This window comes from Fukomys damarensis, unplaced genomic scaffold (assembly GCF_012274545.1).
Source record: "Fukomys damarensis isolate Sample0158 unplaced genomic scaffold, DMR_v1.0_HiC HiC_scaffold_27, whole genome shotgun sequence".
In the NCBI taxonomy this organism is placed as follows: Eukaryota; Metazoa; Chordata; class Mammalia; order Rodentia; family Bathyergidae; genus Fukomys; species Fukomys damarensis.
In genome coordinates, this window is record NW_022900939.1 from 4,207,284 (window position 1) to 4,219,632 (window position 12,349).

At 37.0% G+C, this 12,349-nt stretch overlaps 2 protein-coding genes across 2 annotated transcripts; both read right to left on the bottom strand.

The window, feature by feature from the left end:
- Positions 1–657: 657 nt before the first annotated feature.
- LOC104851250 (olfactory receptor 8K5) lies at positions 658–6,167 on the bottom strand. The gene is made up of 3 exons (XM_019205134.1): positions 6,149–6,167; positions 5,332–5,459; positions 658–1,614 (listed from the first exon to the last, which is right to left on the bottom strand). Exons 1-3 carry the CDS (start codon positions 6,165–6,167, stop codon positions 658–660), a joined length of 1,104 nt encoding a protein of 367 aa, XP_019060679.1.
- Positions 6,168–6,652: 485 nt separating this feature from the next.
- On the bottom strand, positions 6,653–7,596 carry LOC104851251 (olfactory receptor 8K5). Its single transcript, XM_010608425.1, has one exon. It carries the CDS (start codon positions 7,580–7,582, stop codon positions 6,653–6,655), a length of 930 nt encoding a protein of 309 aa, XP_010606727.1. The 5' UTR covers positions 7,583–7,596.
- Positions 7,597–12,349: the final 4,753 nt, after the last annotated feature.

Consider the following 12,349-nt stretch of genomic DNA (forward strand, 5'->3'; position numbering starts at 1 on the left):
ATTATATATATTATGTATATTATATATATTATATATAATATGTATATTACTATGTACTTTACACTTTATGGTAGATTTTCCTAAAAACTATTAAGCATAAAATATCACCACTAGATGCCCTAGATATAGCACAAAAATGCTTCACATGCTAGCTTTTAAGAAAATACTTCACTGAACAGAAAAACCACATAGATCCCTATCTATGCTGTATACATTCAAGAGAGTTGTTTTAGACTTATGGTATAAGATTCAGTACATAAAAATCCAAACAAGTTTAAGAGGAAATGTGTCAAAAACCAAACCACAGCATTGAAAGCAAAAGAACAATATACACTATTGAAGTTGAGTGTAATATTCATTTTGATTGAAAGATAAAGTTCCATAAGAATCAAAATTGAGGAAAAGCCAGAGAATGTTGGGGGGAAATGATATTTAATTGACATTTAAGATTTGAGGGTTACTTGGGATGAATACATAGACAAAAATATAAATCTCTACACAGTTATACTATAGTGGATGTTGTTGATGGAAACAAAATTTGTATTTTTACCAATTAGGAATGCTGTCAAGTGAAATACCTTTTCAACTTTAGTTATTCAAATGACATTGTCTTTTTAGTAACTCCTATTTATTACGCTAGTATTGTATATGAAATCACTAGGTACAAACTCGAAAATTATTCCTGAAGACCCTGTAGAAGGCACTTTTTACTTCTTTGTTCCTAAAACTGTAGATCATTGGGTTTAGCATGGGGATCATTAAAGTGTAAAAGACAGAGGACAGTTTATCAATGTCAGAGTACTGAGCAGATTTGGGCTGCACATACATGAAGAAAAGAGTCCCGTAAAAGACCACCACCACGGTCAGGTGAGAAGCACAGGTGGAGAAAGCCTTTTTTCTTCCTTCTGCAGAATGCATTCGACATACAGCTAAGAGAATCATGAGGTAAGATAACAATACTACCAGGAGCGAGGATGACAAATTAAATATCGCAAAATGATTGATCAGTGTTGCTATTTCTTGTCCATTTGAGCACAGCATAAGCGACATGAGGATACAGTCACAGTAGAAATGGCTGAGAAGATTGGCACAGAAAGTGGATGTAAAAATCAGACTCATAAAGAGGAGAGCCTGCGTGGTACAGTAGAGGTAGGGAATGCCCACCAGCACATGGCAACGTCTCTGGGACATGATGATGCTGTAGAGCAGAGGGTTGCAGACGGCCACGTAGCGGTCGTAGGCCATGGCTGACAAGACGAAAAGTTCACTGACAATGAACACAATGAAGAAGGCCATCTGTAGGGCACAAGCATGATAGGAAATGGTATTTCGACCCATAGCAAAATTCAGCAGCATTTTGGGATAAATGACAGTGGCATCACCCAGATCAATGTAAGCCAGGTGCCTGATAAAAAAATACATTGGTGTGTGTAAGTGGGAATCCAGCTTGGTCAGAATGATCATGCCCAGGTTGCCTGTAACTGTAATCATGTAGATGATGAGGAAGATCCAGGCAAGGAGGAGCTGCAGCTCAGGCAGGCTGGAGACTGCACTCAGAATGAGGTCAGTGGGCACCGTTAGATTCTGTCTCCCCAAGAGGGCCAGATATCTCTTCTAGGGAGGAGAAAAAGAGAGATGCTATGCTTTTATTTAGAATTGTCAAAGAAATTGTAATGAGAAGGCACAGAATGGAAATATATATTCTAACAGTCTAGATTAATACTAATTTCTTCTTCTGATTCTAATAGTTTAAAAAGTTTAATTTTCTCCTTCTCTGTGATGTATCCATTTGAAATATATGAATATTTTCACTTGATGATACAGTAATATTTTGAATAGATCTTTTATTAACAAAACCGTTTTTGTGTAAATATATAAGCATGAGGATTTATTTAATCTATAGGATAGAATAAATTTTAATTTTTTTTCTGAATATACAGGAAGGGTTAGAGAAATAGAGTAAAAGTTGAAATAAAGCATCTATTACAGTAAGACACATTGGCATTAATTATTCTCAACATGTTCCCTTTTGCTCAAACACATAGATGTTCTTGCTCCTCTGACACTCATTTGTGACAGCCTCCCTCATGAGCGAGTTAAGGGGATTGGATCCAAAAGTGATGAATGCTGCTGCCAACTTCCATGCAATCAAAGACAGTCTTATAAAATCAATATGACAGGCGTCATCCAACTTAGTCCCCAAATCTGTAACTGTGTGACTTCCGGCTCTTCTCCAAGGTCTGACCTTGGAAGTATGACCTTCAAAGGAAAATCTTCTCAAGTGACTCAGGACATGAAGGCATCCCCAAGAGTGCAACTGAAGATATTCTTGAAATACGACTTCAAGAAATCCTTGAGCAAGTGGCAAGAACAATGGAGTACATTCATTCCCCACAAAGGATAGGTTTTTTTTTTCCTTTTTCTTTTTATTGAATTTATAGGTACATTCTAGGTATACAGTACAGTTACATTCATTACTGGGATCTTGTACCTTTACATGACAGGTCTTGGTTCCCATTTTTCCCCTTGTCTCTGCCCTCCCTTCACCCCCTCCTCCCCTTCCCATTAGGATAGTGTTTTGAAAATGATTAATGGCACTGTGTCCTGTACCTGTGAAAATTTGCACTTATTTAAATATATTCTTTGTTTCCTGGTCTCATCTTCTCCTGTTTATTTAGTCCGTCAATTCTAGTGCAGTTTTCGTATTCTTGAAAGTGAAGTGGAGCTTCGTCAATGAGTTCACAAAGCAAGACTGCTTTGTCAAACCTTCCAAATACTACACATAACTTGTAATCACTTAAGCTCAGTGTTTCTTTGCATTCTGATTTCTATTCGGTTGAAGTCATGGTGCATTAGCATCTACAGGCACTCGTAGTGTGCAAGCAACAAAAAATTGAGGTAGCGACTTTTTTAGTGATTTGTCCACCTATTTACATTGTTCAAAATTAATGGCACATATCATTGAAAAATGGTGCTTTCTCAGAATAGATATATCTATGTGTGGAAATATGTTCATTCATAATAAAATTAATTAATTCATACATTTTATGTTGTTTTGAGTACTTATTTATTTGCAGTTAACTGGAATTTCTTAAATTCTTTTTCACCCCCAATACATATTTACATATCATTTATCAGGGTGTGGGGATAATTTTGCTCCATTTTAGTGAATGAGAATCCTCAACTAAATTAGCCTTTAAGACACATAAGATATAGACCGATTCTTGCTCATATAAATATTTTTTGTCAAAAAGCATGGATTTGAGAGGATTTAATTTTATATGCTTTACATCATTAACAATAGTAAATGATAGTTTATAAATACACTGGAATTCATTTGATTATTTTTATAACATGTATTAATAGGGTTCATGATAAAATAATTAGTATCTGTTATATCTTTCAAAATCAAATCAAACTCAGTGTCCTGCATTTTACTTAGAATCCCTGCACTTATTCAGTTCTATTTGATGAGATCAGTGAAACACTTTATACATTTCCTAAGTCCCTCACTTACACTATCTAAATGCCACTTTAAACTCTCACAAACCTGATTGATTTAAGATATTTGTTCAGTATGTTTAGTTTTATGCCTATAAGCAAAATAATACTCCAAGAGTTGTCAGTTCATACAGAGATACTGAATTTTGCAGTGAATTTAAATAAATCAGCTGTCATTGACTATGACTGTCTGTAGCCAAAATCTAAAAGTAAGGGAGACTTACCGAATCCAGGTGAGCATCAAAAGTCAAGGCAATTCTTCCTCATCTTATAATGATGATCACATTTCCTGTTCTGAAATCACTCTGACTTTGTTTTTCTGACTTTCTGTTTGGAGATGAATTTAAGGTTCTCTCTCCTTTGCGTAATATTCCCTATGGAGTAGTATTTACTTTGTTCAGTTCATTCTACACAATTCAACTGAGGGACTTAAAATTTGCTGTGATGACATCATTGTATGTCACCCTGTGAAAATATGTCAGGAAGAGTCAAGGAAAGGAACAAGCAAGAGAAATGAGCAGAACGTGTCTAAAGACTTCAGAAATGTTGAGAGACTCTCTCATCCACTTACATGGAATCAAATAGTAGAACAGAAATAGGGAAACTTTCACACCACTTTTCCCCTAGAACTGGGGCAGTTGCAACATCATGGTGAAATTTTAAATAACTGCATTATTAAACCCTAGGGTTTCTCCTCTTCTTTTAAGGGAATTGGTCAGATCCACAATTGCCTAGGCAAGAGAATGAGGAAGGATAAAAGAGACAGAAACAATCATTTAGAATGTGAGGGGTCCCTGAGTAAGACATGCCACTAGTGGACATTCTCAACAATCTTCAGCTTGACCCACTTTTATTAGAAAGCCAAAAGCACTGGGGGTATGAGGTCGGGCATCATTCATGGGACAGTGACAGCCAGTAGATGTCAGTTGGTAACTCACAGGTAATGAGGAATGGGGAGCAAGATGGGTGGGGAACAGATCCTCCCCGCTCCCCAGATGTCTTGTCCTCAGCAGAAGTTATCTTGTCCTAGAAGTGCTGTGCTTATGAAATTTCCCACAGATAGCCAAAAACCCAGTGGTGTTTTTTTAAATCCACTTTTCTGTTCCTGAAGCAAGTTATATTGGCCTTGGGCTCTATGGGAATGAAATCAGGTAGCCCAGTTCCCAATGCTTTTTATACTTCACAGTATGATATCCAGTAAGCCCTGAAATAAAATACGTCATTTAACTCATCCAAGTGAGCTAGTTCAAAACTAATCAAAATTATGATAAATTGTGTACTTCTCTTGAAGCCACGTGAACAGTAACTGAATGGTGAAATGACACTTAATAACTTAATGAATGAGAGACATATTGTGTTCTTTTATTTTTGTACTGGAATTCAAACTCGGGACCTTATGTTTGGGAAGCAGATGGCAAAACCACTGAGCTAAATCCCTGGCATAAGTTGTGTTCTTTAGACAAAAAGGTCACAGTTTTGATGAGGCAATGCTGCACTACAATGTCTGTTCAGGGATTTTATTTCATGGGACGAAATTCCACCACTGTTAAATCATATTTAGTGCAATCACATTCATAGTACAATCTACTAAATACCATGTCCCCCATTTCTCATATTAGAAACATGGTCTCTTCCTTTTATAAGTAGGACAATCAGGGGCATTTCCACATGAAAATTGGAATGTTAGTGAACACAATAATAAGGTTTGTTTTAAAAAGATTTCATATTTACTCTATTCCTCTATCTAGATATGGATTATTTTCTTTTTTGTACTGTAATTAAAGTTACTCATCTCATAGCTCTGATGTTATTATTTTTCTTCTGCAGTACCTTCCCGTAAAGCTCAGGCAGACTGCGCACTGACTGTGTAACCCTGGTTGGCCAGGAGCTCTCACAGTTCTCCTTTTTCAGACTCCTGAGTGCTAGAGGTGCAGATGTGCCCACCGCACTCAGAATATCTGGTATGAAGTTTTAAGCAATTATTTTCAGAAAGAATTTCTGAAATTTTTTGGCCTTCTGTCGTTTATTCCCCCAATTGGACCTACAATTTGTCTTGTTTTGTTCTACTAGTTACTGAGATCATAGTAATAATTTTGGTGAATGTTTTCTTTCTGAAGGGATTCTCTTAGGGGAGACTCTAGTGTGATTTGTGAATGTGTCATCTTCACATTTTCTATGTACAATCCAATGTTTTAGGGATTCAATAAATATTTATAATTAATGTTGCATTATCATTTTTCAATTATCATTTTTAGATTTTTTCATCTTAAATTTGTTGCCTGTAACAATCATATTTCTGTTAAATCCTTTGACTGTTAAACACACCCATAAGAGTTATCTTAAAATGCTTACCTACTTTTTCTGTTTCATTTCAGGACTTTCCTCAATGGGATTCAAATTGTGGGACATTTATACCTCTTAGTTTTTACTATGTCATGAATGTTGCATATTTTATGTTAATGGACTCTGGTTTGATTGGATTTATTTTCTTACAAAGGACTAAAATTTACAGAGGGCAGATTTTGTGCAATTGGAGACTTGTTTCCTAGGCTCAAATTAGCCCTCCGTAGTTCTACCTTTAAGATCCTACATACTCCAGATAGTGAACTAAAGTGCTCTGTTCTTTAAGAACTTTAAGATATTTTACTGTACAAAAATCCGTACATGGTCCATATATATATGCTGTATATGTGAAAGAAACTCTCCTTTGGAACGGTAGCTTGAGATTTGTTACACATAGAAAGACAAAGAAGAAATGTGTCAAAAACTAAACCACAACTATCAATGCAAATTGAACACAGACTATTGATGAAGAATGCAATAGCCATTTTAATTTGAAAAATACAAATTTCTATATTTAGAAGTATTGAGTAAAATCCAGGCAATGGGAATGTAGGGGAAGAAATGACATTTAACGGATAGTTTAAATGCAAACATAAATTAAGATATAACTGCTAATATATATATATATATATTATATATATATGTATCAAATATGGATAATGCATTTTTCTATGTAGCTAAAATACATTCCTCTCATATAGCAATGCCGTCAAATGACAATACCATTTTAGTTTTATTACATCAAATGATATTTCCTTTCTCAGAATTCCTAGTTTTCTAGCCTAACATTCAATCAGAAACACTAAATTCAAACTTTAGATTTCCAGAAGACCCTGTAGAAGGCACTTTTTACTTCTTTATTCCTAATGCTATAGATCAGCGGGTTTAGCATAGGTACCACCAGTGTATACAACACAGAGGACATCAAATCAATTACAGAGGGCTGAGAAGATTTTGGCTGCACGTACATGAAGAAAACAGTCCCATAGAAGACGACCACCACGGTCAGGTGAGAAGCGCATGTAGAGAAAGCCTTTGTCCGTCCTTCTGCAGAACGCATTCGACATATGGCTAAGACAATCATAAGGTAGGATAACAGTACTGCGAGAAGTGTGGATGTCACATTGAATATTGCAAAATGGTTGATCAATGAAGCTATATTGGGTCCATTTGAACACAGCATAAAAGAAACAGAAATATTATCACAGTAGAAATGGCTGAGGATATTACTACAGAAAGTCGATGTAAAAATCTGACTCGTGAAGAGCAGAGCCTGCATTGTACAGTAGAGGTAGGGAATGCCCACCAGCACATGGCAAAGACTCGGAGACATGATAGTGCTGTAGAGCAGAGGGTTGCAGATGGCCACATAGCGGTCATAGGCCATGGCGGGCAAGATAAAAAGTTCACTGACAATGAACACGACGAATAAGGCCATCTGTAAAGCACATGCATGACTGGAAATGGTATTTTCACCTGTAACAAAATTTAGCAACATTTTGGGATAAATGGCCGTGGCATCTCCCAGATCCATGTAAGCCAGGTGTCTGATAAAAAAATACATTGGTGTGTGTAAGTGGGAATCCAGCTTGGTCAGAATGATCATGCCCAGGTTGCCCACCGCTGTGAGACCATAGATGACCAGGAAGATAAAAAAGAGTGGGAGCTGCAGCTCAGGCAGGCTGGAGACCGCTCTCAGAATGATGGTGGCTGGCACTGTCAGATTCTGTCTGCCCATGATGTCCAGATATCTCTTCTGGGACAGAAAAAGATGAAGGTGTGACTTCTATTCACAATGGTCAAACAAATTGCAATACTCATGCAAAGAAGGAAGTATTTGTTGTCCTTGGCCATAGAATAGTAATGCCATTTTTTTATTCCATTAGTGTAAAAAGGTGTATAATTTTCGCTCTCTCAATGAAGTATACATGTGAAATACATGTATAGATTCAACGGTTAAGAAAGGCAGCAATATTGGAATATGTCTCTCATATACAAAACCATATCAGTGAATATATAGAAACCTTTGCTCTATTTATATACATGATGTAAACAGTGTTTTTTTTTTCTGAGTACACATGGGTAGATGGAAAGACTGGGTAAAGGTTGAAACAAAACACATCCATTACAGTGAGACTCACTGCTATTAGTCAGCCTCAATACATTCCCTTTGGTTCAAACACATAAATATCACTGTGCTTGCTACTCTGACATGCAGTCCTGACAGAGGTATGGACTAATAAAGTCACTGAATGAATTCTGCTGTGAGCTTCTATGCAAAAGAAAGACAGTCCCATAAAATCCGTGTGCTATGTTTCATCCACCTCCCTCAGCAGATCTGTCACAGTGGGACTTCCCTCTCTCCTCCAAGGTCAGAATGACCTCCAAACTGATTCAAGACACCGAGGCAGCCATGAAGAGTGCAAGTGATGATATTCAAGAAATAGAGCTTCTAGAATAGCTTCAGCAAGTGGCAGTAACAATGCAATAAGTTATTTCACCACATCGCATGATGATTTAAAGGTAATTAATAGCAAATCTGTTCTTGCTAAAATTTGTGATTATTTATTTTTGCACTGTTTCTTGATCATACATGGCATTGATGACTTAATCCAGCAATTCTTAGTGAGATCTAGGAGAGCTTTATCATTAAAAATGCACAAAGCAAGTTTTTGTTGTCAAACCTCCAAAAATGCGATGTAACCTTTAATCAATTAAGCTCATTTTTCTTTACATTCTAGATTCCACTCCCTTGTGATTTAATTGAATTCATGGTGCTTTAACTTGTACAGACATTTGCAGAGTCCAAGTAACAGAATTGAGGTAAAATTGAAGGCATTTAATAATGATAAATACTTCATTCTTATACAAGAACATATGGCTCTGTAGAATTTTAATACCTTTTTCAACATTAATACGCTTTGTTGTTTAGAGTAATTATTTACATTTGAAGTTCTAAATTATTTTTCATTCTCTATAAATACTAACACTCTGTTATCAGCCTTTATAGATATTTGACTTGATATTAGTGAAAAATAATCCACAATTATATTGAACTTTAAAACATAAGATTGAAATATATTCAAGTTCAGATAAGTGTTATTTGTCATCACATATGAAGTTTGAGCATTTAATTTTATATGCTTTATATCATAAATAGACACTAGTGAGATGACAGTTTTTGATACATTAAAACAATCTTTCCATCATTTATATAACCTATTAATAGTGTTCACAATATGTCTACCATTTTATAATGGAATAAAGTATGACACTGAGATATTCTAATACTCCAGTAAAAGCGACTGGCCTTCAATCCCCAAAATTAATGTGACGAGACCGTAAACCAAGCAGAACTCATGAAAGCTGGGGACGCTGTCAGCCTCACCTCTTGAAGTCTCTTCCTGTCACTTTCAGTCTCAGTTCGGTAAAAGCCTGGAACTGCCAAGGTGATTTTCTGTACAGAAGAAATGGGATGTCGCAGTTCTGTTCTGGGAATGCAGAGCAGGAGCGTTTCCTGGGACTTCGGGGTCCCCCGCACAGCCAGCAGGCGTCAGGGTTCAGCACAAAGTGGACAGGCACAGCTCAGAGCAGCTGCCCTGCAAGCACAGCGGCCCCAGTTAGCAGGAGATCTGGGGATCTGCTCACCTCGGTGCCCTCCTGTTTCTCTCAGGTGGGAATTGGGGCCGGGCACAGGGCGATCCTGGAGGTTGCTGGGCAGCTGGTGTCCCTTCTCCCTAGTGCAGTGGTCAGTGACTGCTTCATCTGAGTCCCACACCTCTGCCATGCCTTTTCCTCCCACTCATGAGGCAGAATCTGTGTCCTTCTGAAAATTTAATTTTGAATTCTGGTTACGGGTTCTGCCATTTTAAGCTTTTACTGTAGAATAGAAGAGGATTTGATTGAGAATAAGGATCCAGAAATGCATCGCCTACCTTATAATTGTAAAGTTCTCCAATATTTCCAAGGATTCTAGAGCTGTGTGTGTGTGTGTGTGTGTGTGTGTGTCTGTGTGTGTGTGTGTGTGTGTGTGTTTACTGCGAATCGAAATCGGGTCTTTGTTCATGCAAGGCAGGAGATGACACCACTGAGCTAAATCCCCGGGCCTTAGAGCTTTTTTATATATTTATTGATTTGTGTACTTTACTGATTGTGTGTGTGTGTGTGTGTGTGTGTGTGTGTGTGTGTGTAACAAGGGATTGAACTCAGGACCTTAAATTTTTCGAGGCAGTAGGTAGAACCACTGAACTAAATCCTTGGCCCTGGAGCTTTTCCAAAAATTATTTTTATTTAATTTTATCTCAGTACTGCCCGAAGCCCTCTTCTCCCCCAATGTAATAAAATCTTTGTTTCCATTTTTCCTTCTATTTTCATTTTTTCCTAGTTCCTTCTTTTCTTAGAGCTTTTAATTGTTTTACATCTATCTCGATTTCTATTGTCCATTTTACTTTGCCATGAAGATGTAAACATGCCTTCCCTCTACCCAGTTTTCCTGTTTGAAAAAGAATACCTCTGAAACCCTCAGAATATCTCACTGTACACATTTTCAGTATTCCCACCTGGAGCTATTTCCTAGCTCAGGCAGAGTACAAAAAGTATGTGGAGGAAGTAGATATGCATGCTCATTTTATTTAACAATTATTGGGAGGTCAGGGGTTTCTTCATAACTTCAAAAGCCTTACAAAGTCATCTGATTAGTTCTATATAGTCAAGATTTGTATTATCCACATAGAGAATATACTGTGTGAAAAGAAAATGGAGCCAGATAATAAGCACCATTTTGGAAAATACAGTCAAAGACTGAAAAACCTGACCGTTGATGCATGTAACAACACCCCACAGAGAAAACTATCTACACTTTAGGAAATTTTACTATGAAATATGACTATAATTTTTCAAAATGGTATTATAATATGTTAGTGGAAAGTGATATTTTAATGATAAAATATAACATACTAGTGGAAGCTGCCACACATTTCAAGACCAAATAAAACTCCGCATTCTGGATTTTACTTGGAATTTCTAAACTTAATTCCACGTTATGAGTCCAGTGATACACTTTATTATGTTTCCTAACTCCCTTATGACTCACATTATCTAAATGCCACGTGAAACTCTCACCCATCTGATGGATCTGGAGTATTTGTTAGGTGCCCTGTTTTTTGTACCTAAAAGCAAAACGCTTTTTCTAGAGCCTGCAGTTCACAGGGAGATGCTGAATTTTGCTGTGCATTTAAACAAATCAGCCATCCTGATCATGGGTGTCTACAGCCAAATCCAAAAGTGAGGGAGACTTACCAAATGCAGGGGAGCATCCAAAGTGAGGGCTGTTCTTTCTCATCTAGAAAGGAGAATCAGATTTCCTCCTCTGAAATCGCTCTCTCTCTCTCTGTGTTTGGTTAAGACTTTAAGGCTCACTACCCAATGTGTGATATTCCCTGAGGAAACAGCCCTTAATTTGTTTCCTTCGTTTTGCCTGATTCATCTGAGAGACTTAACATTTGTTTTGACAACACCCCTACATTCCCTGGTGAGAAAGTTTCAGAGAGACTCAAGAAAATGAACAAACCATGTAAGTGATCAGTGCTGTTGCATGGAGATTCAGAGATTTCCAAGCACTTGTTCTCCCAATTACATGGAGTCAAATAGCAGAGCAGCAGTGGGGAAACATTCACACTTTACCCTTGTGACTTGAAGTAGTTCCCAGATCACTGTGATATTTGCAATCATGCTGTCGTTATCACGTAGGAGTTTTCCTTTCCATATTTCACAGTAAAATTCAGGAAAAGCAATGAATTAAAACTATGTCATTTACCTCATACATGGGAGATAGATCTAAGAGTAAATAAACCTATTTCTGCACTTTCTGGAGGTCACATGAACAGTAATTTAAAGATAATGTAATTAATGCTGCTTCTCTAGTGAGTGAGAAACACATCTAGACTTGTTAGTCCTCAAAGGGATGACAGTTTTGATGCAATGTCTAGGTCATGATTTGTGTGTTTATTTCCTTAGCTGAGATGAAGCCTCCATTCAGTCATATTCAGTGCAGTCTCATTGAGCAAACAATCTACCCAAAACAGTGTCACTCATCTCACATTTGAAACACTTATTCTTCTCTTTTCATGGAGAAAAATTGGGTGTCATTTGCATAGTGAACATTGGAAGGTTTATGAACAAAATAATGGGGTTTGGTTAAAAAGTATTTCATGGTCAGTAATAACCTTAATTTTTACATAGATTATTTTTTCCTTTAACCATAATTTAAATTTTTAAACCCATGTCTCTTGTATTATTATTTTTTCATTAGACAGAGACAGGCAATAATTTTCAGGATGGCTTTGCGCTCACTGTGCACCTGTACTGCTTTAAAACTTAGCAATCCTCCTGCCTTAGCCTCTGAAGGACTGAAAGTACAGATATGCATCACCACTCCCAGAATATCTGGTACAAAATATTAAAGTTTCTGGTCAAGGTTTCCTATCATTTATTTCTCCCTATGTCA